This window comes from Sus scrofa, chromosome 4 (assembly GCF_000003025.6).
Source record: "Sus scrofa isolate TJ Tabasco breed Duroc chromosome 4, Sscrofa11.1, whole genome shotgun sequence".
Lineage (NCBI taxonomy): Eukaryota > Metazoa > Chordata > Mammalia > Artiodactyla > Suidae > Sus > Sus scrofa.
In genome coordinates, this window is record NC_010446.5 from 62,788,278 (window position 1) to 62,814,614 (window position 26,337).

The 26,337-nt window shown below is 40.3% G+C and overlaps 2 protein-coding genes across 3 annotated transcripts in view; one reads left to right on the plus strand and one right to left on the minus strand.

Annotated features, from left to right (window-relative positions):
• Positions 1–3,344, plus strand: part of SBSPON (somatomedin B and thrombospondin type 1 domain containing) — a 35,360-nt gene extending 32,016 nt beyond the window's left edge. The window contains exon 5 of the mRNA XM_021089235.1: positions 823–3,344. Within this exon, the coding sequence (XP_020944894.1) occupies positions 823–940 (118 nt within the window). The 3' untranslated portion in view covers positions 941–3,344. The remainder of the gene's footprint in view (positions 1–822) is intronic.
• TERF1 (telomeric repeat binding factor 1) overlaps positions 8,967–26,337 on the minus strand; it is a 34,216-nt gene continuing 16,845 nt past the window's right edge. The window contains exons 6-10 of one of the 2 annotated variants that reach the window (XM_005663028.3): positions 26,043–26,152; positions 22,532–22,591; positions 20,762–20,853; positions 13,933–14,042; positions 8,967–9,823 (exon numbers count right to left, since the gene is read on the minus strand). In XM_005663028.3, the coding sequence (XP_005663085.1) occupies positions 9,647–9,823; positions 13,933–14,042; positions 20,762–20,853; positions 22,532–22,591; positions 26,043–26,152 (549 nt within the window). In that variant the 3' untranslated portion in view covers positions 8,967–9,646. The remainder of the gene's footprint in view (positions 9,824–13,932; positions 14,043–20,761; positions 20,854–22,531; positions 22,592–26,042; positions 26,153–26,337) is intronic. The other variant, XM_005663029.3, reaches the window with a different exon arrangement.

The window sequence follows — 26,337 nt, forward strand, 5'->3', positions numbered from 1 at the left end:
GAGGTTTCGGGTTCTGATCCCTGGCCTTGCTCAGTGGGTTAAGGATCCAGTGTTGCCGTGAGCTGTGGTGTGCGTCACAGACGTGGCTCGGATCCTGCATTGCTGTGGCTCTGGCGTAGGCCGGCAGCTGTAGCTCAGATTAAATCCCTAGCCTGGGAACCTCCATATGCCGAGGGAGCGGCCCTAAAAAAGGCAAAAAAAAAAAAAAAACCCCAACAATAACAGGAGTTCCTGTCATGGCGCAGCGGAAACGAACCCGACTAGGAACCATGAGGTTGAGGGTTCTATCCCTGGCCTTGCTTAGTGGGTTAAGGATCCAGTGTTGCCATGAGCTGTGGTGTAGTTCTCAGATGTGGCTTGGATCTGGCATTGCTGTGGCTGTGATGTAGGCCAGCTGCTACATCTCCCATTCAACTCCTGGCCTGGGAACCTCCATATGCTGCTGTTGTGGCCCTAAAAAGACAAAAAAAGAAAGAGAGAGAAAGAGAGAGAGGGAGAAAGAGAGAGAGGGAGAAAGAGAGAGAGGGAGAAAGAAAGAAAGAAAGAAAGAAAGAAAGAAAGAAAGAAAGAAAGAAAGAAAGAAAGAAAGAAAGAAAGAAAGAAAGAAAGAAAGAAAGAAAGAAAGAAAGAAAAAAAGAAAGAAAGAAAGAAAGGAAGGAAGGAAGGAAGGAAGGAAAGGAAGGAAGGAAGGAAGGAAGGAAGAGAAAGAAAGAAAGACAAAAACAACAACAACAAGAACACCAAATCTTGATTTAGGACTCTAAACTAGAATGATCTTTGGTTTGCTTTAGCATAACTCACATCTTCAAAATCTCGTTTCAGAAACCAGACTCTCCACTGGCAGGCAATTGGCAACCCTCGGTGTCAGGGAACTTGGAAAAAAGTGCGGCGAGTGGAACAGTGCTCCTGTCCAGCTGTTCACAGCTTTATTTTTATATAGATTAAAAGTATTTCAAAATGTGTTTGTAAACATGCTAAAGAGTAGCAAGTCATGTCCAACACTGCATAATCCTTTCAAAACTCTGGCCAAATTCCCTGAATATATGTCATCGCCACACTCTGAAGTAGAGAAAGGACACTTAGAGGCCAGTTCTCAAGAAACCTCGTGCCTTCCTTTCTGTTTTTACTAAGTTGAGGACACACACCAAAAGTCTTCTCTGGTTTTATGCCCTTGGATTTGTCACCTAGTCTTCTCATTCGACAGGTGGCCCAGACACAGAGTACATCTATCTGAGCTAAAACTACTACATTTTAGTGGTCTGTGTGTTGGTAAATTGTTACTTTAAGGGTGTCCACGCTTTGCATCTCGCATACTTTCTTTCTATTCCATAATCTCCTCAAAATTTCTTGCTTTAAAAAACGTCTACAGATATAGGTACATTCGTCTTCATTCGTTTCCCATTTATTATTCCCTAAATTCTGAAATAATAACTTCGAGCAAATTGTCACAAGTAGTTTTCAACAGGATAAGCTGTCTGAGGTTTAGTAAGAATTTTGTAATGCGAAACCAACAGCTCTGCTAAAAATGTTTTTTACGAAATAGAAGAAATTTTCTTTGGTCCATTGAAAAGAATCAATCCAATGTTCATCGTAGGTCAATACAAGTTCCTTTTTTTTTTTTTACTTTTTTCGGCTGCCCCTGAAACATGTGGAAATTTCCGGGCGAGGGATCAAATCCAAGCCAGAGCTTTGACCTATGCCACAGTTGCAGCAACGCTGGATCCTTAACCCACTGTGCCACAGTGGGAACTCCACAAGTTCCTTTAAATGTTATAATTTCCATGAAGTGAAATTTTGGCACCAGTGAATGAAATCGCTTAATTATCAGCATTCTACTATCATAAATGTCTAAAATTATTTCCAAGGCTTAAAGCCTGAAGTTGACTAAAATAATCTTGGGGTCCAACCCCAAGTTTAATTGAAGTAAGTGTGCTACATTTTATTTCCTATAGCACATGTTTTCTTTTGTTTGGAGTAGAAGGCAGAGGTATAGATTATCTAAGGCGTAGATTTTTTATGAGTGTTAGGATTCCTGCCGACGACCCACCACATACACACACAGAGAAGTATTAGTCTCTTTACTTTATAATTGGAATATCAATGAACGAGAAACAAAGTGCCTTATTGAAGGATCTGGGCTGACAGTTGGAGCCAAAACTTAGCTTCTCATCCAGGATTTAGCTTCGACACAGGGCCTGACGATGCCAAAGATTCTGCTGTAAAAGCGAAGTTCTGAGACAAATTTTAAATTCAGGATATTTTTCTGGAGAACTGAGTCTTGAGATTTAAACTACAAGCGAACCTTAGAGATATTTGGGTTTGGTTCCAAACCACTGCAGCAAAGCAAGTCACGAGAAAGAGAAAGTTTTGGTTTCCCAGTGCATATAAAAGTTATGTTTATACTATTCTGAAGTCTATTAAGTGTGCAACAGCATTATGTCTAAACAAATGTACATACTTTGTTTTATTTTATCTTTTTCTTTTTAGGGCGGCACCTGTGGCATATGGAAGCTCTCCCAGGCTAGGGGTCTAATCGGAGCTGAAGCCGCTGGCCTACACCAGAGCCATAGTAATACGAGATCTGAGCCTCGTCTGCGACCTACACCACAGCTCATGGCAACACCTGATTCTTAACCCATTGAGAGAGGCCAGGGATCGAACCTGTATCCTCATGGATACTAGTCAAGTTCTTAATCTGCTGAGATGCAATGATAACTCCCCATACCTTAATTTTAAAATACTTTATTGTTGAAAGATGCTGAACATCCTCTGAACCTTTAATGAGTAGTAACATCAGAGATCACTGCTCCCAGATCACCTTAACAAGTATAATAATAATAATGAAAAAGTTTGAAATATTGTGAGAATTACCAACATGTGACACAGAGATACAAAGTGAGCAAATGCTTCAAAACTTCCATTTGAACAAAATGCAATATCTGCAAAGCACAATAAAATGAGGTATGCCTATATATGAAACTTCTTTGGTTTCACTTGTATAAAATATTATTTACTAGCACATGTATTTCTTGGTACTTATAAGTATATAATGACAATAGTGAAGCTTAATAGGGATGAGAAAGTCCCCAATATTTAACACTGAGTGTAGCAATATTTCTGACTATGTATTTATTTAACTGTCAGAATTGTTTTGTGATAAATTCTTCAGAAATTAATAATTAAAAAATTGTGTCTCAACAGGGCTGGGAACTTCAACTGTAAGTTCAGTATTAACATTTCAAGACCATTTCTAACATGTAAAACTTTTGGGCCTCCCCGGGTAATTTTCAATGTTACTTAAAATTTTATACCAGTAAATAAACTTTCTGTTCACATTTTTTAAAGTTTTTTTTTTTTTTTTCTTTGCTTTTTAAGGCGCATCCATGGCATATGGAGGTTCCCAGGCTAGGGGTCAAATCACAACTACAGCTGCCGGCCTACACCACAGCTTATGGCAACGCCGGATCCTTAACCCACTGAACGAGGCCAGGGGTGGAACCTGTGTCCTCAAGGATGCTAGTCAGATTTGTTCACCACTGAGCCATGACGGGAACTCCTAAAAGTTCTTTGACTGGAAGATATCCAGATTTTCCGGACTTGCCAGAGAATAAACAAAATGTCATCAAAACCAAAACCAAATGCTTCAGAAGTGACAATCATAGGTATAATGACTAACAGCAATAAAACTCTGATGTATTATGGTTATGGTTTCAATATATGTTAGAACATTTAGCATATTTGAGCCATATAAAATCAGTTTTTCAAAGTACATATGTAGCTTTTAGTCTTTGGCCATTAATTACTTTCATACTGAAGCATATTTTTGTTATTTCTATTCTTGTGGAGAATTTCATTGGCTAGAAGACATAACTATGAAATACTGGTCTTAAACAGCTTGTTATTTATTCTAGCAAAACCCCAGGAAATGGTACAGAACTGAAACATGTCATCCAAGTGATTAATGAAGGACCCCAAGTTTTTATTTCCAAAGATAAAGATCAAAGTATTTAAGACTGCTTTGGTATTTTTTTTTTAATGAGTACCTTGGATTTCAGGTCCTTTCCACGGACACTCTGCAATGATTTACAGACCTTCACATTATTTAATAGGTTGTTTTTCAAAAGTGCATGAGGAAAGTAATTTGAGCAAAAATAAATATACTTACTCAGGAAAGAAGGGGGAAGGAATTAGAGATGGTGATCATTTATAAAAGTGGAAGAAAAAAAAAAGGAGAGAAGGGAAAAGTGAAAAACGGAACAAGGTGAATTATAACCTCTCTTTTGAGGGTCCTTCTTGGGATGTTTTTACTTGAGACTGTTGTCTTTTAGCATACATAGCAATAGCAATAATTTAAATTGCTTAATTCCAGCCTGGCATAAAAATTTAATTAGCCATCTTTTCCAGGTATGCAACAAAATTATGTAAGATAAAACTGGTTCTGGAGTTCCTGCCGTGGCTCAGTAGTTAACGAATCCGACTAGGAACCATGAGGTTGCGGGTTTGATCCCTGGCCTTGCTCAGTGGGTTAAGGATCTGGCATTGCCGTGAGCTGTGGTGTAGATCACAGATGCAGCTTAGATCCAGCATTGCTGTGGCTGTGGTGTAGGCCGGTGGCTACAGCTCCAATTAGACCCCTAGCCTGGGAACCTCCATATGCCTCAGGTACGGCCCTAGAAAAGACAAAAAAGACCAAAAAAAGAGACAAAACTGGTTCTTCCCCCTAAGAATAGTCAGTTTCCATGGCTCAGTGGATTAAAGATCCAGTGTTATCACTGCTACGGCTGGGGTTGCTGCTGTGGCAGGGTCTACACCACAGCCACAGCAATGCCAGATCCAAGGCACATCTTCAACCTATACTGCAGCTTTTGGCAACTCTGGCTCCTTAACCCACTGAGTGAGGCCAGGGATCAAACCAGCATCCTCACAAGACAATATCGGGTTCTTAACCCCCTGCATCTCAACGAGAACTCCCACATTGGTCTTTAGAAACCTCAAAATGTTAATTTAGTTTAATAAAAGTGGTTCTAACCTTGGAAAACTCCACACCTGCAAGAAAAAAAAAAAAAAAGAATTCAAAGAAGTTCCAGATTTGGAATTAATTGCCTACTATAACAAAGTCCATTTTTTTTTTTCATTTGTTTTTTGCTTTTGGGGTTTTTTTGGCAGCATCTGTGGCATACAGAAACTCCCAGACCGTGGAGTTCCTGTTGTGGCTCAGCAGTAACAAACCCAACTAGTATCCATGAGGATAAGAGTTCCATCCCTGGCTCTGCTGGTTGAAGGATCCAGCATTGCTGTGAGCTGTAGTGTAGATCAAAGATATGGCTTGGATCTGGTGTTGCTGTGGCTATGGTGCAGGCTGGCAGCTGCAGCTCCAATTCAACCCCTAGCCTGGGAACTTCCACATGCCTCATGCGAGGCCCTAAAAACCATTAAAAAAAAAAAAAGAATTTCCCAGGCCTGGAACAAACCCACACCACAGCAGTGACAATGCCGAATCCTTAAATGCTAGGCCATGAGGGAACTCCCCAATATATTTGAAGAAAACAAAATCTAGAACTCAAGCCAAGGGTCAGCAAACTGTGGCCTGTAGGCTAAATCTTCCTGCTGTCTTGCTTCTGTAAATATAGTTTCATTGGAACACAGCCATGCTCACGCATCTACGTGATTATATCTATGGCTAATTTCAAGCAGAGTTCACAGAGACCCCTATGGCCCACAAGGGCTAAAATATTTTATCTGGGCCTTTAAAGAAAGTTTGCTGACCCTGGCTTTTTTTTTTTTTTTTTTTTCTTCTTTGCCATGCCCATGGCATGCAGGAGTTTCTGGGCCTGAGATTGAAACCACACCATAGCAGTAACTAGAGCCATAGCAGTGATAATACCAGATGCTGCTCACCCTGGTTAGACCATTGACACTTAATGTAATTATTGATGTAGCTGGATTCTGAGGGCCCGATTTTTTTTTTTTTTTTTTTCTGTTTGTCCCTTGGTTTGGGCTTTTTTGTTTTTTTTGGGGGGGGTGGTTTGCTTCCTACACTTCCCCCTCCCCTTTTGCTTTGTTTTGAATTATTTGAATAATATTTGACTATTTCATTTTAATGTATGTATAGGTTATATAAGTGCATTTTTTAATGGTTGCTCTAGAGTTACAATATCATATCTAACATTTAACAGTTCATTTAAGAGTTAGTATTATTCCTAATATTAGACTTCCTGTCAATTGTTGAAATCTTACAGCCATAAACAACTCAGAGAATGAATTTGAAAACTGACAATGGGCAGAGCTTACATGACATCCCATGCTGTAATTTTTGCAGTAACCAGTTTAGGATGCTGAACTAAAACCCCCAAAGCAATCCACCCAGAGGGGCCAGGACTTGGTCATGACTGCCAACAGGTTTTGTTTTTTTCTGTCTTTTTAGGGCCCTATCCAAGGCATATGGAGGCTCCCAGGCTAGGGGGCCAATAGGAGCTATAGCTGCTGGCCTCTGCCAGAGCCACAGCAACACAGGATCCAAGCCGCCTTTGCGATCTACACCACAGCTCATGGCAATTCCGGATCCTTCACCCACTGGGTGAGGCCAGGGATTGAACCTGCATCCTCATGGATGCTAGTCAGGTCAATTAACCACAGAACCATGACTGGAACTCCCTATTACCTCTATTTTTTTGTTCCCACTTTCAACTCAGGACCAATCAGAGAAAGCCAAGTATGCTGCCCAGAGCAGTCACATAAGATACCTGGTACTAGCTGGCCAGCCTCCAGCTTCCTCATGCCAACAACCTCCAGTCAGAATGCACCTGAAGCCTTTGTTTTTCACTGCAGCTTTCCCTCTACAAAAGTTGGCTTGGTTCTCTGCCAAACACAAGTGATGGTGGCTGACTCCCTTGCTATAGCAAGCAAGCTCTGAATAAACAGCCTGTTTGTTTTCACTTTTGAGTGGTCATTTAGTTCCACAAATCCTCAATAGCATTAACAGATAATTGTGATATATTACTATATAGAAATGAAAGTGAACAAGTACAGCTACATACAACTGAGTATGTTGAGTAAAGGAAAAAATGGCAGACTACAGAGTATTTCACTTAATTTCCTTAAATCAAAACCAAGATACTCCCCCAGCCTGGGTACTTGTTCAACACTGAGCCAGGCCACTTACAACTCTGTCTCGGCTTCCGCCTCTTTCACTTAGAAAGACTACAGGTCACTGGGCATAGAGGCCTAGGGTCCTCCAGATCTTTCCCGAGACTGTGTCCAGTCCTGGGCATGTGCACGGGCTCAGGATTCCCTGGCTTACTCCAGAGCCCTTCAAAGCCCTTCCCTTCCACATACCTTCCTCCCTAGGCTTTTAAGTCTGTCTGTTGTTTGCGGCCCACTATTCCCCTGCCCCCAGCAGAGGTAGATAAGCTTTTCAAAGCCCCTGAGAGTTCAGAGGGGGCAAAATAAAGGCAAACCTCAGGGAACTGCCAACCAGGCCAAAACACACACCAAACTTCTGAGCACAAGGTCTATATTGCCCCCTCTGGCAGCATCAAGCTGCACCAAGAACAAAGGTCACTGTCCCCTCAGGCAGGCTACATAAAAACATCAAAATCCTCTTACCAAAATTTAGTAGGCTTTCTTCATTAAGCAGTCCTCAGTTTTTATTAATTTGTTTTAAAATGTTGATTTTATCATAGCTTTTGCTAGCTTCACAGTCACTTTAGAAGAAGGCTCTTTGGAGTTCCCTTCTCTGCCTCTTCAGTGACATCACTCTCCATCTAACATTTTAAATGATGACATTTTAGAAATGGAGGGCGGATTAGTGGTTGCCAGGGGCTGGAAGAATGAGGCAGGAGACAAGCAGAAGGGGTCCTCACGGTGCTGAGGTTTCCTGTCTGTGTGGGTACAGGCACCTACACAAGAGCTAAGTTTGGAATTAAATACACACATTGCACACATATGGCACAAGACTGAGGAAAGCTGAATAAAATTGGTATAATTACATCAGTATCAATATTATGATGGTTTCATAAAATAACACTGGAGGAAGCCAGAACAAATGTACAAAGGACCTATTATCTCTCAAGTGCATATGAACCTGTATCTCAACAAAGCATTCCATTAAAAAATTCAAAAGATCCAGGAGTTCCGTTGTGGTGCAGTGGAAACAATCTGACTAGGAACCATGAGGTTGTGGGTTTGAGCCCTGGCCTCACTCAGTGGGTTGAGGATCCAGCATCGCTGTGAGCTGTGGTATAGGTGGCAGACGTAGCTCAGATATGGCATTGCTGTGGCTGTGGTGTAGGCCAGCAGCTGTAGCACCGATTGGACCCCTAGCCTGGGAACCTCCATATGCCACGGGTGAGGCCCTTAAAAACAAAAGAAAACAAACAAAAAAAAACTATGCTTACCGAAACAGCTCTTTTAGTAAGTAAAATAAAATTCTAAATAAGAGCACCATACTATAGTATAATTGATAGTAATCTTTTTTAGTGGCACATAAAATAATTGAGAATCTTAGAGTTAATATCAACTTAGATTTGGTGGCTTATGGTATGTTTAGAATAAGGTTGACTATCTTGGCTCAGGCCATCAGCTTTGGCACTGGCCATCAAAATGCATACAATAAACACAGTGACAGTAACTAGTGGTATAACAGGACGGAACGAGTAAGGATGCATTATCCATATTTCTGTTCATTATAAGTATAGGACAACAGGAACAATGAGAAAGTAATGTATAAAACTTTAATATGAGCACACCAACTCAAAATGCTAAATAATTCTAGTTTCTGACTAAATCTTCTAAAGAATGTGTTGGTGAAAACTCAAAAATCGTCTAATAGAGCACGTAGGACCTTGTTTATTTAGTATTTACCATAGACATCAAAATGATCATGGCTAAAACCAATTTACACATTTACAGAATACCATTTAGGTCCAATATTTACCTATTAAATGAAAATACCAGAGAAACAGATATTTATGGCACCAGGTTATAAGAAGCTTTATTTAAAACCATCTTTGTTGAAGTTTTAACACTAGAACAAAAGTCAGATGTACCTAAACGAGACATAAGCTGTTAGTAATAGTATAAACTTTGTCTACGGGTATTATTTTTTTCAAGTTTTTTCCTTTATATGAAACTACTAAAAGAAAATTTTAAGTATAACTCACAGATTACTTTGTACATTTATCATTCTATCAACAAATGTCCTAATAATTAATATATAAGGCCATATAGCAAATCATTACACCTTAAGTCAAAGGCCTATTATTATTCACTGATTTAGAAACTTCATTTTTATGTGTGTTGCAGAGTTGAAGTCAGCCTACAGATACAGAATAAGTTAACAGTAATTTATTTTTCTAACAGGTTTTCATTTTTTTTTTATTCGAACAGCTTTTGGGGGTAGGAGTACTGAAATCAGTAGGATTCAATAAATTTATTTCTTATCAAAGTGAAAAGATTCTCACAGAATACAATGATGGCATATAGGCTCACTCTTACAGCACAGATCCTCATACTAAATGACTGTGCCAGAGAAAAATACTGTAATGCTTTAAAAAAATATTTAAGCTACATTAATGACCGCCGGGTTTCAAACAAAATGCAGTTATCAAAATGCTTAATTGCACTTTATCAAGCTCTGCAAACACATTCAGTCTTCACTGTCTGAGCAGATAAGCTTCAGCTTCTTCATAGTCCGCCATCTGTCTTTCAACATGACACTTGTTCGGTTGTTGAATTTATAATGTGACAGTATTTTAGACCAATTTCCCTCTCCATATTTCCTCACACCAGATCGCAGGTTCTTGTCTTCTTCCCAAAGCCATGCCTTTTGATGAAAAGTAAAACAGTTATTCACAGAAACAATTTTTTTAAAATTGAGGTATAATAAAAATAATTAAAAAAATAAAATTGAGGTATAAATGACGTCAGTTTCAGGTGTACAATACAATAATCCAATATTCATATATTCTGTGATATGATCACAGTAATTCCAGTTAACATCCACCAAAAGCAGACAGAAAGTAGAAGAGCTATTCACAGAAACAATTCTTCAAAGAACATATCTACTAGAAATACAACTTTTTCATCAAAATAATGTTACAGTTTAAGAGTAGAAGAAACTCTGTAAACCTATCTTAGATTTCTATAAGATCCTTTTTTTTTTTTTTGTCTTTTTATGGCCTCAACTGCAACATATAGAGGCTCCCAGGGTAGGGGTCGGATTGGAGCTGCAGCTGCCGGCCTATACCACAGCCACAGCAATGCAGGATCTGAGCCATGTCTGTGACCTACACCACAGCTCATGGCAATGCTGGATCCTTAACCCACTGAGTGAGGCCAGGGTTCAAACCCAAGTCCTCATGGATGCTGGTTGAGTTCGTTAACAGCTGAGCCACGACGGGAACTCCCGCACTGTCTTTTAAGAATCTTTTCTTCAATTATTAATAGAAGGGTATTTATAAATCCTAAATAGAACTTATGAATATTTAATTCTTCCCTCATGATTCAGTGAAAACCCTGTTTTGCCTATGTGGGGCAAAGGACACACACATAAAACTCAAATCTTCTCTACAACTAATTTCTAAAAACACAACACAAACTAATTAAAAAAACCCACTGCTTTATTTTTGGAGACAATGATTGATAAATTTTAAAAAGCAAATACAGTATTATGAACAGAAAAAGGTGACCGACACTTGGCATCTGCTATATATATATAGGTGACCACTTAATTCTTCCTTCTGTCAACATGCTGAGGAGCAATGTGGTCAGCGGAGTGGTTACTTACTGTGTCTGACCCACAATTATTTCCCCAGCTGACTCACATTTTCTCTAAAAATCCATTCATCATTAGTCACAAAAAGGTAAATATTACATGATTTTACTTACATGAAATATCTATAGAGTAGTGAAACTCCCAAAAACAGAAAGTAGAATGGTGGTTGCCAGGGGACGGGAGGTGGGGACGTGGGGGCTTGTCTAATGAGTATTTGCACTTCAGTTTTGCAAGATGAAAAAAAAAATTCCAGGGAGTTCCTATTGTGGCTCAGCGGAAAAGAATCCAACTAGTATCCATGAAGATGCAGGTTTGATAACTGGCCTCGCTCAGTGGGTTAAGGATCTAAGGATCGGCGTTGCTGTGGCTGTGGTGTAGGCCTGCTCCTGAAGCTCCAACTGGACCCCTAGCCCGGGAACTTCCATATGCTGCAGGTTTGGCCCTAAAGAGGAAATAAAAAAATCAAAAATAACCACTCCCCCAACTTTTTAAAATGTGAAAACCATCATTAGCTTCTGGGCTCTACTAATAGCCTGGGACTGTATTTTGGCAGTAGCTTACCAGAGCCATGCTGTATGTGATACACTGGAAGATACTGCTTGAACTTTTGTTCTACCCAGGAACTTAAATAATACTCAATCAGAGAACGTTGTTTCTTGAGAGAAATGGGCTTTTGTTTTAGATCTCATGTGTTCTCTATTAAAAGTAGTATTTCTCAGATCAAAAGAAGCAAACTATACTATTTAAATGAGATTTACATAAATCAAAGACAACTTTTTAAAACTGAATGTGTGAAAATTTCTTATATGACAAAAACTCCTATTGACAGATTAAAAAAATTTTTTTTAATTTAATTTTATTTATTTATTTATTTTGCTTTTTAGGGCCACTCCGATGGCATATGGAGGTTCCCAGGCTAGGGGTTGAATCGGAGCTGTAGCTGCCAGCATACACAGCTACAGCAACGCCGGCCGGATCTTTAACCCACTGAGCGAGGCCAGGGATCGGACGTGTGTCCTCATGGATGCTAGTCAGATTCGTAAACCACTGAGCCACTATGGAAACTCCTGAATTTGACTATTTAGGTACCTCAGCTAAGTGGAATGGTACAGTATTTGTTCCTTTATGTTTGACTTATTTTTCTTAGTGAGATGTCCTCATTTACATTGTAGAATGTCAGAATTTTCTTCCTTTTTAAAGGCTGAATAATACCTGATTATATGTATAGCACAGCAACGCCGGATCCTTAACCCACTGAGTGAGGCCAGTCATCAAACCTGCATCTTCATGGATACTAGTTGGATTCTTTTCCACTGAGCCACAACAGGAACTCCCTGGAACTTTTTTTTCTCATGGATACTAGTCAGGTTTGTTAGCACTGAGCCACAACTCCCTAAAAACTTGTTTAAAAAAAAAAAAAAAGTTCCTGTTGTGGCTCAGCAGAAATGAATCTGACTAGTATTCATGAGGAAGCAGGTTTGATCCCTGGCCTCACTCAGCAGATTAAGAATCTGGCATTGCTGTGAGCTGTGGCGTAGATCACAGGCGTCACTCGGATCTGATGTTGCTGTGACTGTGGCGAAGGCTGGCAGCTACACCTCCAAATTGACCCTGAGCCTGGGAACCTCCATATGCCTCGGGTGCAGCCCTAAAAAACAAAACAAAACAAGAAAAGAAAAAAAGAAGGAAAGCACCCTATGGAGTGCACTTTTCCAAAGTAAGGAGGACGTCCTGAGGTGCACCCTTAAATCCCTGGTCTGCAACAGCAGGAGCTGCCCTTAACAGGCATTAGCTCCAAAAATTAAAGGTGATGAAGTTAGATAAAGCATCACACAGACAAGTAATATTTGCAGGAATCAAACTAAAAGTAGGAGCTGCTTGCTATCTTCACTGAGAGAGAAGGTATGGTCAAAATAAGCTTGAGTCCCTAGTAGCCTAGGACTTGACCCTAGCCTAACACTTCAACAATGAACCATTTGCAAACACGTGACCCAAAAACGGTATCTTAAACAAAAGAGTATAGGATAGATCACCTTCCACTTCCAGCCATGACCCAATAAGGACTAGCTTACTCTTCTGCTGTAAGCAACTAGAAAACCAGATAAAATAGAGTGAACAATGATTTCAGAAACTGGACAGATGGCCCAGGACTATAATCACTGAGAGAGGAAACAAAAGAAGTATTGACCCATCTTAGCTTTATGAATAGAAAAAGTCTTTACCAAATTGTGTCTTCTCCCATTTTTTAAAGCACAGAAAAATCTTATTTAAATTGAATTTCTGTTAAGAAGATACAAATATAAAAGCTTATATGGAGTTCCCGTAATGGCGCAGTGGTTAACGAATCCAACTAGGAACCATGAGGTTGTGGGTTCGATCCCTGGCCTTGCTCAGTGGGTTAAGGATCTGGCATTGCCGTGAGCTGTGGTGTAGGTTGAAGACTCGGCTTGGATCCCGCGTGTTACTGTGGCTGTGGTGTAGGCCGGCAGCTGCAGCTCCAATTAGACCCCTAGCCTGAGAACCTCTATATACCTCAGGAGTGGCCCTAGAAAAAGCAAAAAGACAAAAAAAAAAAGGCTTATATGGATTTATATTTCACCTTACATCTGATGAAGTGACTTCAGGATGACAGTAATACAATAATTTTACATAAATATCATTATTAACACCCAACTTAAGAATATCTGATGTTTTTCCCTAGAACTATGAAGAGGCAGACCAGTCCACTAATCTACAATGACAAAATCAAAGATGGCAAATCTTTATCCTCAAGATTTTTTACAGTTGAACAGAAATAATGTAAAATAACTATAATTATTCAAGTTATGACTTTAATACTCATTTTTAAAGTACTATTTAGGAGTTCCCGTCGTGGCGCAGTGGTTAACGAATCCGACTAAGAACCATGAGGTCGCGGGTTCGGTCCCTGTCCTTGCTCAGTGGGTTAACGATCCGGCGTTGCCGTGAGCTGTGGTGTAGGTTGCAGACGCGGCTCGGATCCCGCGTTGCTGTGGCTCTGGCGTAGGCCGGTGGCTACAGCTCCAATTCAACCCCTAGCCTGGGAACCTCCATATGCCGCGGAAGCGGCCCAAGAGATAGCAACAACAACAAAAGACAAAAAAAAAAAAAAATAAAGTACTATTTAATTATTTAAATACCTGTTTTTTCCTAGATCGATGTTTTTCAGGAGTTACAGGCTGATTGTTTAAAACACGTAATCTCTTGTTTTCAGTGGATCTTCTACTGTTCTCTTTTTTCTTTCTTCCACCTAAAACAGAAATACTATCATCAAAAATTGTCTCACATTGAAAGAAAAAGAGGGAATTCCCTTACGGTGCAGCAGGTTAAAGATCCAGCATTGTCACTGCAGCAGGCCAGGTCACTGCTGTGGTGAGGGTTTAATCCCTGGCCCAGGAACTTCCACATGCTAAGGGTGTGGCAAAAAAAAAAAAAAGAGAGGAAAAAAAAGAGGAATTTTATATATATATATATATATATATATAAAATAATTCCACAGTACATGGAGATTCCTAGGCTAGGGGTCAAATCAGAGCTGTAGCTGCTGGCCTACACCACAGCCACAGCAAGGCCAGGGATTGAACCTGCATCCTCACCGGTGCTAGTAAGATTCGTTTCTGCTGAGCCACAATGGGAACTCATATATACATATTTTTTAAACTTATTTATGTACTTATTTTTTTTAGGGCCGCATCCATGACATATAGAAGTTCCCAGGCTATGGGCTGAATCAGAGCTACAGCTGTTGGCCTATGCCACAGCAACAGCCACAAAGGATCCAAGCCAGAGCCTGCAACCTACACCACAGCTAACAGCAACACCTGATCCTTAACCCAATGAACAAGGCCAGGGATCAAACCTGCATGGATACTACTTGGGTTTCTTTCTGCTGAGCCACAACGGGAACTCCAGGAGTTTGTTTTTTTTTTTTTTAATTTTTTTATTATTATTTTTTGGTCTTTTTTGCCATTTCTTGGGCCACTCCCGCAGCATATGGAGGTTCCCAGGCTAGGGGTCGAATTGGAGCTATAGCTGCCAGCCTACGCCAGAGCCACAGCAATGTGGGATCCGAGCCTCTTCTGCGACCAACACCACAGCTCATGGCAATGCCAGATCCTTAACCCACTGAGCAAGGCCAGGGATCGAACCCACAACCTCATGGTTCCTAGTTGGATTCGTTAGCCACTGCGCCACGACGGGAACTCCAGGAGTTTTGTTTTGTTTTGTTTTTTTTTTTTAAAGGACTCTTCTCTGCTTCATTTTTTTTCCTTTGAATTTGGAAGCAGGATGGTAAACTGCAAAAAATCCGTCTTTGAAAATCAGGAGGGTGCGCTTCCTTTTCAACCTGGGCCTGGGGAAATGGCTCCAGTAAGGGAGGCGAGAAGGGCTGATCCGTCATCAGTGAGATGGTAACCAGAACCTACACCATCAACATTCACAAGTATATCTATGGAGAGGGTTGCAAGAAGGGTACCCCCTGGCACTCGAGACATCTGGAAATATGCCCCGAAGGAGATGGGAAGGAACTCTTTATGTGCACTGACAGCAGGCTCCACAGAGCTGTTTAGGCCAAAGGAATAAGGAATGTCCCATATCGTATCTGTGCAGTTGTTCCCAGAAGATGGAATGAGGATGAAGATTCACAAAAGAAGCCTGGAGTTCCCGTCGTGGCACAGTGGTTAACGAATAACCAATCCGACTAGGAACCACGAGGTTGCGGGTTCGGTCCCTGCCCTTGCTCAGTGGGTTAAGGATCCGGCGCTGCCGTGAGTTTTGGTGTAGGTTGCAGACGCGGCTCGGATCCTGCGTTGCTGTGGCTCTGGTGTAGGCTGGCAGCTACAGCTCTGATTCAACCCCTAGCCTGGGAACCTCCACATGCCACGGGAACAGCCCAAGAAATAGCAAAAAGACCAAAAAAAAAAAGCTTTTTGTGCTGGTTATCTAGCTACCTATCACCACTTTCAAAAAACTATAGTTACTGTGGATGAGAACTGCTGATTGTCAAGTTATAGTACTGTGGGGGAAAGAAAAAAAAAGAAAATCAGAGGGGGCGAGGTTTTGTGGTGTGTCCCCCCACCCCCACCCCGCTTTTTAGGGCTGCACCCACGGCATATGGAGGTTCTCAGGCTAGGGGTCAAATTGGAGCTATAGCTGCTGGCCTACACCACAGCCACAGCAACACAGGATTTGAGCGGTGTCTGCAATCGACACCACAGCTCATGGCAACATCAGATCCTTAACCCAATGAGTAAGGCCAGGGATTGAACCTGCAACCTCATGGTTCCTAGTCTGATTTGTTTCCGCTATGCCACGACAAGAACTCCCGAGGGGGAATGTTTTGAATCTTGATTCTTTTACACTTTTAACAAGCCACCTCACCTCCCAGAGCCTGCCTTTTCATCATCTGTTACAAAAGGGAGTAATATTTACCTTACAGGATTGTTGTAATTTCTTAAGATAATGTTTAAGGAATTTTTACGCAGTGTAAAAAAACACTATTCTTTTCCCCTCTTTCTTATTTACAGTTTAGTAAGACAAGAAATAAATGAATATGTGACTAAAAAGAAATAGAATGGTAATTATTGAAAAAAAAATTGTTTATACAGCTGACCCTTGAGTAACGTGGGTTTGAACTATATAAGTCTAATTATACGTGGGTTTTTAAAAATAAACATAGTGCCTATATTTTCATTTTACAGATTCCCCAGTATGGAGAAGTCTGGGTTTGATCAGAGATGACAATATGTGGAATCGAAAGAACTAGGGTTTGAGTTCTAATTCTAGCCCAACTATTTCAGCTTCCTGCTCTCAGGTGAATCAATTCCTTTGTTTTTGAGGCAGAGACAGCAGTATGCATGGACTACACAGGAGCCGGTGCCCTAATCCCCATGTCCTTTAAGTGTCAACTATACAGAAAATCTAAAAGAATCTACAAATAGAATTTTAAAGGGTTTAGTAAGATGGTTGGATATAAGATAAAGAAAACTCAACAAGAGTTCTTGCTGTGGCACAGTGGGTTAAGGATCTGGAGTTGCCGCAGCTGTGGTGAAGGTTGAGGCTGCGGCTCAGATTTGATCCTCGGCCTGGGAAATTCCATATGCTGTAGGTGTGGCCAAACCCAAAAAAACAAACGCAAAACTCGAAGCTCACCAGTATTTCTGTACATTAGCAACAGTTAAAATATTAAAATAATTAGAATATTCAAAAGATAATATTTCTAACAGTAACAAAACATATAACATTCTTAGGGATAAATCTAGCAAAAGCAGTTAAGATCTGTATATAATAGGAGTTCCCATTGTGGCGAAGCAGAAACGAATCAGACTAGGAACCATGAGATTGCAGGTTCAATCCCTGGCCTTGCTCAGTGGGTTAAGGATCCAGCATTGCCGTGAGCTGTGGTGTAAGTGGCAGACACGGCTCAGATCCCGTGTTGCTGTGGCTGTGGCGTAGGCTGGCAGCAACAGCTCCGATTAGACAGACCCCTAGCTTGGGAACCTCCATATGCCATGGGAGCAGCCCTAACAGGACAAAAGACAAAAAAAAAAAAAAAAAAAAAAAAAAGAAAAGAAAGAAAGAAAGCGAAAGAAATCCTAAAAAGTATATTCTCAGGCCAGAACAGAATTAAATTGGAAATCATTAATAGAAAGATATCTAGACTATCCTTCCACTTCCTTTTTGGAAATTAAACATAGAGCTTTTTTTTCTTTTTTTGCCTTTTTTTCAGCTACATTTGTGGCATATGGAAGTTCCCAGGCCAGGGATCAAATCCGAAGTGTAGCTACAACCTATGCTGAAGCTATGGTCAAGCCAGATCCTTAACCCACTTTGCTGAGCCAGGGATTGAATCTGCATTGTCGCAGAGACCATATCAGATCCTAAATCTGCTGTACCACATAGGGAACTCCAACAAAGAGCTTCTTAATAACCCACAGATCAAAGAAAAGTCTCAAGGGAAATGAAAGTGTATTTTGAACTATATGAAAATACAACATATAAAAATTGGTCAGATGTAACTAAAGGCAAACTTACAGCATTAAATGCATGTATTAGAAATATCTGGGCATCTATGAGCAAAAATAACCTACTTACAAGGGGGGAAAAATTTAGGGTGATGTCAGATTCTCCAGAGCAGCACTCATAAAATCAGAAAATGAAGCAAAGACTGTAAAGTTGTGAGGAAGAGTATTTCCAAATAATAAGCACAGCCAAACAAGAAATAAATCAAAATGAAGAGTCAAGGAACAGGGAAATCCTGATCAAAGGGTTAGAGATGAGAAATAGTCAATTTAAATACAGATTAAACTACTATGAAAATTATGGTTAGAAAACAGAATGCTACAAATCTTGATCATAATAAAATGTAACCAAGAATAACTGGGGATTGGTGGGAGGTTTTTTTTTTCTTTTTTTCCCCTAATCTCATCTTTTACAACTGAAATCAATCAACAGTCTAAAGTTTAAACTTAAAATTATAGAGGCAACCTGACCCCAACATATCAAAGCATTTCGTATTATTTATTCTTCATTTTGGAGAAACCATAGAGTTTACTGATATATTTCTTATGAAATAGCATTTATCTGAAGTTCATTGAATCCTTCAGTGTCACCTTTAGAAAATTAAAAGTAAATATATTTTAAAGCACCTATGTTACCTCATCACATTTTTATAAATTTTTATTCGCTTTGATTCTGTCCTTCCAGTGAGGCAGTCTGTCTATCTCAGCATTTAAGGACACGGGCTCTGAAGTCAGAAATGTCTGATTTCAAATTCTGTGATCTGTGTGGCCAAGGGCTTTTTACTTAATCTGTCTTGGCCTCCTCTGTAAAATGGGAGTGATTTAAATTAAAAAAAAAAATCACTGATCCAGATTGCTTTGAGGATTAAGTTTACAGATAAAAGTCTTTTAATTCAATTTTTTTTTTTTTTTGGTTTGTCTTTTGAGGGCCGCACCCACAGCATATGGACATTCCCAGGCTAGCGGTCTAATTGGAGCTGTTGCTGCCAGCCTACACCACAGCCACAGCATTACCAGATCCAAGTCGCGTCTGCGACCTACACCACAGCTCATGGCAACGCCTGAGCCTTAACCCACTGAGTGAGGCCAGGGATTGAACCCACAACCTCATGGTTCCTACTCAGATTTGTTTCCGTTGCGCCTCAATGGGAACTCCAAGGGTATTTTTTTTTTTTTTGTCTTTTGTAATTCAAATATTAATCATCATTTCACTGAATGCTGGTGAGATTTTTCTGCATAGAAAGAACCTAGGTGATTTTTTTTCTTTCAAGTTTTCTTAACTACCTGTTTTTTTTTTTTTTTTTAAGTACATGACAATTCCACAAATCTGAGAAAAAAAATTAAAAGATATTTTTATTTGCTTTATTGCAGGCCTACTATGTACCCAGCATCAAGCAGGTACACTTACTATTTCTAGATTGACCAGTAGGTATTTATATTTAGATCAACACAATTTAAAAATCCTTGCATTAGAACTGGTATGGGTTCTATAAACATTTTTTGAACAAGTATACATCAAGAAGGCACTTAACAATCAAATTATAATTGAAAATAATTATGGACTGGTAAGCTCCCATGTGGTGCAGCAGGTTAAGGATCCCGAGTTGTTCTGCTGTGGTTTGGGTCGCTGCTGTGGTGCGGGTTCAATCCCTAGCTTAGGAACTTCCATAGATCATGGGCATGGTCAAAAGCCCAAAACAATAAACAATAAATGAACAAAATAAACCAAACAATGGTTATCGTTGCTTTTCTTTTTAATCCAGCAATGTCTTTTATAAGGATAATAAATTCTTTTTTCTTTCTTTCTTTCTTTTTTTTTTGGTTTTGTCTTTTTGCCATTTCTTGGGCCGCTCTTGCGGCATATGGAGGTTCCCAGGCTAGGGGTCCAATCGGAGCTGTAACCGCCAGCCTATGCCAGAGCCACAGCAACGCGGGATCTGAGCCGCCTCTGCAACCTACACCACAGCTCAAGGCAACGCCAGATCCTTAACCCACTGAGCAAGGCCAGGGATTGAACCCGCAACCTCATGGATTGGTTAACCACTGCGCAACGACGGGAACTCCCAGGATGATAAATTCTAAATTCAGTGAGAAGGGTAGCTAGATTCTATATAGCCAATCCTCATTATATTCATGGATTCTGGTTTTGAAAATTCACCTACCTGCTTAAGGTTGTAAATCAAAAATCAATACTTGCAATGTTTTTGTGGTCACTAGTGGACATGCACAGAATGGCAAGATATTTGAGTCACCCGATGTGTATGTTCCCAGTTGAGATTAAACAAGCTGAAGCTCTGCCTTCTTGTTTGAGCTCCCATGCTAGAGATAACTGTTCTTTTTACAGTCTCTTTAGTGCCGTATTTTTATGGTTTTTTTGGGGGTAATTTTGCTGTTTAAAATGGCCCCCATGTATTGTGAGAGTTCTATCTAGTGTTCCTAAATGCAAGAAGGCTGTGCAGGTGTTTCCTTCAGAGAAAATGCATATTAAAGCTTCATTCAGGCATGAGTTACAGTATGGTTGGCTGTGGGTTCAATATTAAGGAATCAACAATATATATTAAATAAGGTGTTTTTAAACAGAAACATCATTCAGTATTAATTAATTAAATGTTCATGTTAAAAAAGTTAACATTAATTAAATGCTATAGAACATTACCATATATATCAATACTCAATAAAGTACCATTTCTCATTAACTCTCTGAAGGCAAGATATTTAATCTCTTTGTGCTCGTTTTCTTTTTTTTTTTTTGGTCTCTCTTATTTTTTAGGGCTCCACCCTCAACATATCGAGGTTCCCAGGCTAGGGTTTGAATTGGAGCTGCAGCTGCCAGCCTATGCGTGCTTCAGTTTTCTAAGGTGTGTTTGTGTGTTGTAGTGTAAGGTCAGGGTTGGGTTGCTTTCAAGGACACATCAATTCCCCACTCCTAAAACTAAATACTTATACTTACTTTGAAGAGTTTCCACTCTTTCCTCTTTCTTATCAAAATCTTGTTGCTGGTTTCCATGTTTTGGCTTAGATAGGAAGAGATTTTTGTGAGACCTAAATGAAACACAAAAGCTTGTGATTTGTTCTGCAAAGACCAGAAAAGCTATGGGAAAAGGTAGGTGACTGGTCTCAACCTCTAAGATCTGCTTCTACCTTGGCCTATTTCCTTTGGTGCTCTCCTTGCTTAGTGCCCCATCTTAATCTCTGGCCTCTTAAGATTTTTGTTTTCAGACTTCCCTCTCTCCCATTACTTACTTTCTACTCAGAAACCAAGATTCTTTGGGCCTTCCAATTAGAGAAATTCCAAAATTTCTTTTTTCTTTTCTTTTTTTGTCTTTTTAGGGCCACACCGGCAGCACCTGGAAGTTCCCAAGCTAGGGGTCCAACTGGAGCTGTAGCTGCTGGCCTACACCGCAGCCACAGCAACACCAGATCCGAGCAGTATCTGCGACCTATACCACAGCTCTCGGCAACGCCGGATCCTTAACCCACTGAGGGAGGCCAGGGATTGAACCTTTGTCCTCACGGATGCTAGTCGGGTTCGTTAACCACTGGGCCATAATGAGAACTTCCCCAAAATTTCTTTATATGTGACAGCAGATATCACTTGATTATCTTGACAGATCCCAAAATGGGCTTTTCTGAAAGGTTAAGACTGGAAATACAGGATGTGGCAGAATTTCTGGACAAACCTGCAAAGTCTGTGTTATTCCAGTTTTATAAAGGAGCAAACTAAAATGAAAAAAGTTCACCTAAGCTTATGCAGCTATTTTATCACCACCTACAATCTGTACTTTCCCCCTTTAAGTGCTCTCTGCAACCTGCTACTGTCTTCCTTCCCTCCCTCCCCAAACTCCTAGTATGCTGCTCTCTGGAATGCCACGCTCAACTTCTTTGCTTTGTCTTAAGTCTAGCTCTCTCCTGGGGATATTTCTCTCTCTCCTTTGTGGCCTCCTTCCAAAGGTGGGTCTCTATACTTTCCATTTCCTAATGGATGCTGCTTTCAGGATCCTGCTTTCATAGAAGCCTTTGCAGATTCATGTCACTGAGGTGAATCGCCATCTACCATTCTCCAGAATCATTCACTATCCTTCCAAGCACTTCCCATCGCACACAGATCTCTCTCTACCCCCAAGTGCTGCCATTACCATGAATTTTTTCAGGGTCTTCATGGGTGACACATAACATCCTGGCCTCTCAGCTCCTCATTTCCAGTGACCTCCTCCCCACCGAGTCAGCCACCCCCTCCCATGGTTCCATTTGGCATCCCAACTGCTCTATCCTCTGAAATCATTCATGCAGACTTTCTGCTCTCTGAACATGTTACATTGTCTGCCACAGCTTTTCCAGTAGATTAAACAGTTCCTCAAGTAATTTCATGAAATTCGAATTTGAGGCATTCATCAGAAATGCAACTTCTGTCCCCTTCCTGCCCCAAGATCATATCCTTGTTTCTGACAGAGTAAGAGTTTACTAATTATCTGCTTTAAGTTCAAGTACTCCCTCCATGGATTTTCTTTGTAGAAACAAAGTGAAACAACCCAGGATCCCAGAGGCAGGTCTCCCAAGTTTCAAGATACATCAGGGTCTTAAATATCTGTTAAAGTAAATAGAACCCTGAGATACTCCTCAAATCATACCATTTATGTGGCAGTTATTATAACCTTAGGTTTGCATGAATTGCTTCATAGATTTTTTTTAAAAAGAGAAGAAAAATGTCAATTTACTTCACCTCAATAAGGATACTGTATCCCCTGAGGATTCAGTTACCGCAGACTGTTTCTCACTAACACTTTAAAAGAAGAAAACATTTGTAAGAATGTAAACAAAAAAACTTTTCATAAGGATAGTACTTTCCACATAGTCAAGTCATATTTCAATTTATAAAAAGTATCTTTGGAAAGAAACCCTGGTAAAATTAGGACCTTTGTAGTCCATTACAATATAGCTAATTTCTGCCCAGATGTCTCCATGTCTTCCCCAGACATAAGTTCAGCAGGGTTGGTGCTGTACTGAGCATTCACATGTCACTCTTTCAAAAACTCTCCCATGGATCTTTTTGTATTTCTCTTTTTTTAGGGCTCCAATCGGAGCTGTAGCTGCCAGCCTACATCAGAGCCATAGCAACGCTGGATCCGAGCCATGTCTGTGACCTACACCACAGCTCACGGCAATGACGGATCCTCAACCCACTGAGTGAGGCCAGGGATCGAACCTGTGTCCTCATGGATGCCAGTCAGATTCCTTAATCCGCTGAGCCACGATGGGAACTCCTCCCATGGATCTTTAGTTCTATGAATTCAAGCTTAATTTCTTGTCCTCCCCAGCAATCTCCAATGGAGATTTTTATAAAATCCCTCCCTTTTAATATAGTTAAAATTAGCTCCAACAAATACAGCATAACCATTTACAGCTCCATGCCTTCAATGGAACTGTTCCTCTCCCTGAAACGGTATTTTCTCTTGCATTCACCTCAACCATCCTTCAAGGCCCAGCTCAACACTCCTTTTCTGGACACTGTCCATCAACTCCTTCAGCATTTAAGTCTGTAAACTTTAACAATAAATTCTGTTTCTATTTCAAGTCTATAGTTCTTATTGCCTCAAACAGTTTATAAACTTTACCAGAACAAAGTCTTTTATTTGCTTGATTCTTGATCTTCATTTTGTCTCTAATTTTGGTTTTGGTCCCTGTGTCTACAACACAAGTTCTAATGCATGCCTGGTAATCAACTACAACCCAGGGATACACAACTTAAAAAGAACCTCCAAAGAATTCTTAATCTACTTAAGAGACAGATATAAACAGATATATTACCATCAAAGATAAGTCCTTCTACAGAGGTATGACTCGGTGCTGTGGGAGCACAGAAGTGACAACTCTGATCAGAGCTCAGAAAGACTTCTTACAGGTGATCTTTGAGCTAGACCTTGAATGGCATATAAGAGCTTACAAGAGCTTACCTTGAAGAGAATAGAAAGAAAGAAAATCAAAATAGAAGCAAGAGTCAAGGCTTGAAAGAGCGTGTAATATTTGAAGATCGGGGAGAAGCAGTTTTGCTAGAAGATGCCATGTATGTGGGGAGAAAGGAGGGAGGGGTTAATGCTAGGGACAATGTACGTATGAAAAAAAAAACAAACAAAAACAGAAAGGGGCTACCTAAGGCTTTGTAAGCCATGCAATAAAATCTAATTCCTCAAGTAGGAAACCGAAAGCCAGCAGAAGTTATTAAGCTGGGAAGTGAGTTAAACAGATTTACTTTCCTGGAAAGCTACCTCTGGAAGTCACCCCAAGGAGGAGTTTGTGTAGCAGGAGCTAAGGGATAATCTAGGATATAAATGATAAGAACAGATTTAAAGAGGCATTTCTGAGATGGAATTCATAGCGCCTAGAGAGATAACTGGATGTGTGAGGTAAAAGAGGAGAGCCACGGTACAGAGAGACAGATGAGAACATCGAGAGTTGCTTTACACACACTGATTAAGCTGTTGATGTGCAGGAGGGTATTTGAAATAAGTGGATAGTACTGTATTAGGAGAGCACCTAGGAAATGTGTTTGTTATCTGTAAGAATCATGTTAAGTTTTAATTTTATTTTACTTTAAAGCAGTAATACAGTGAGCAGGAAGGCTGGGCCACAGAATGTATTGGGTCTTAGTATTATTAAACTTTGATTTCCTAAACAAAAGGAAATAACTGAGCCAATAAAAATGAAGTCCTGGAGTTCCCGTTGTGGCGCAGTGGTTAATGAATCCGACTAGGAACCATGAGGTTGCGGGTTCCATCCCTGGCCTTGCTCTGTGGGTTAAGAATCCGGCGTTGCCGTGAGCTGTGGTGTGGGTCACAGACGCGACTCAGATCCCACGTTGCTGTGGCTCTGAAGTAGGCTAGCGGCTACAGCTCCAGTTAGACCCCTAGTCTGGGAACCTCCATATGCTGAGGGAGCGGCCCTAGAAAAGGCAAAAAGACCAAAAAAAAAAAAAAAAATGAAGTCCCTACTGCTCAAAATGGGTCTTAAAAAAAAAAATAAGTCAATGACGGAGTTTCCGTTGTGGCTCAGCAGTTAATGATCCTGACTGGCATCCCTGAGGACGCAGGTTTGATCCCTGGCCTCACTCAGTGAGTTGGGGATCCAGCATTGCTGTGGCTCTGGTGTAGGCCAGTGACTGCAGCTCTGATTGGACCCCTGGCCTGGGAACCTCCATATGCCCTGGGTGTGGCCCAAAAAAGAGAGAAAGACAAAAAAAAGTCAATGAGAAATTAGACTGCAGTAGAGCCCTTGGGAAGGTGAAGCAGTAAGGAGCAGATCATGCTTTGAAAAGTAGGGACAAGAAGAAACTGTAAGAAGACCGAGCTTAGTCCTGAGGCATGATCAATGCCATGTCCACCTGACTCCGACTCCAATCCCACCTGTAAATAAGATGGGGATTTGTAGCACTTAAGTCATGGTCCCCACAAAAAGAGGAGTATCATAGGCATTGCCAAATACACACATCCAAAGACCATAAAGATTTTGCTATTTGGCCATAGTATAAGGGTGGATGAAGAGAGGAATGGATCACAGGTTCAACAGAAAAGATCTTTACAATAGCAGAATTTATCCTCTTCATTAGGGTTGGTTTCTAAAGCCAAAGCAAAAGGTGCAAGCCAATTCTGTAAAAATTACCCTTGAAAATCCCTAAAGAAATAATTTTAGAGCCTGAACTCTTTTGTCTCTCAATACGTAGGACTGACACAGCCTCTTTCCCTTCAGCACTGGAGCAAATTACTGTTTGTGCATTAAGAACCAGATGAAACAGTTAGCTTACCTTATTTTATTTATTTATTACCTTACAATTTATTTATTACAATTTATTTATTACCTTACAATATTTTAAAATACTAGAGGACAGTAAAATAAACAGTCACATGAGGGTATATAGGACTTGACACCTAAGGGACAGAAATGATTCAGGCTTCCAACCACAACACTGTTCTAGAGCACATGTTCCCTGAGAATGGTAAACGATTATTACTCACATTATTTAAACAGTACTATTTTCTCTCTACTTTTGCTTAGCATATATGACAATTTGCATAAGCCATGAAGTAACTCTACAGTACTCCCAAATATCCAAATGTTAATCATCAGTAAGACATATACCTACTACGTGGTAATCATTTTTATTAATAATGGCTCACTAGCATCACTTTACATAGATATTACACTCATGAGACATAAAATATATTAATGAACTTACAAACCTTTGTCCTATATCCAAATTAGCTTCAGTTTCCAATTCAGTATCATTACTATTAGTTTTATCTTGAGAAGTTGTTCTTGCTCTTTTACTTTCGACTACTTTTGTTGCTGCCTTAAAAAAAGGGGGTCAGGGTAAAAAAGGAAGGAATGCATTAAGCCATTTAAAACAAATAACATTAGGGAGTTCCCATTGTGGCGCAGCAGAAACAAATCCAACCTGCATCCATGAAGATGTGGGTTCAATCCCTTGCCTCACTTAGTGGGTCAGGGATCTGGCTGTGGTCCATAAGCTGTGGT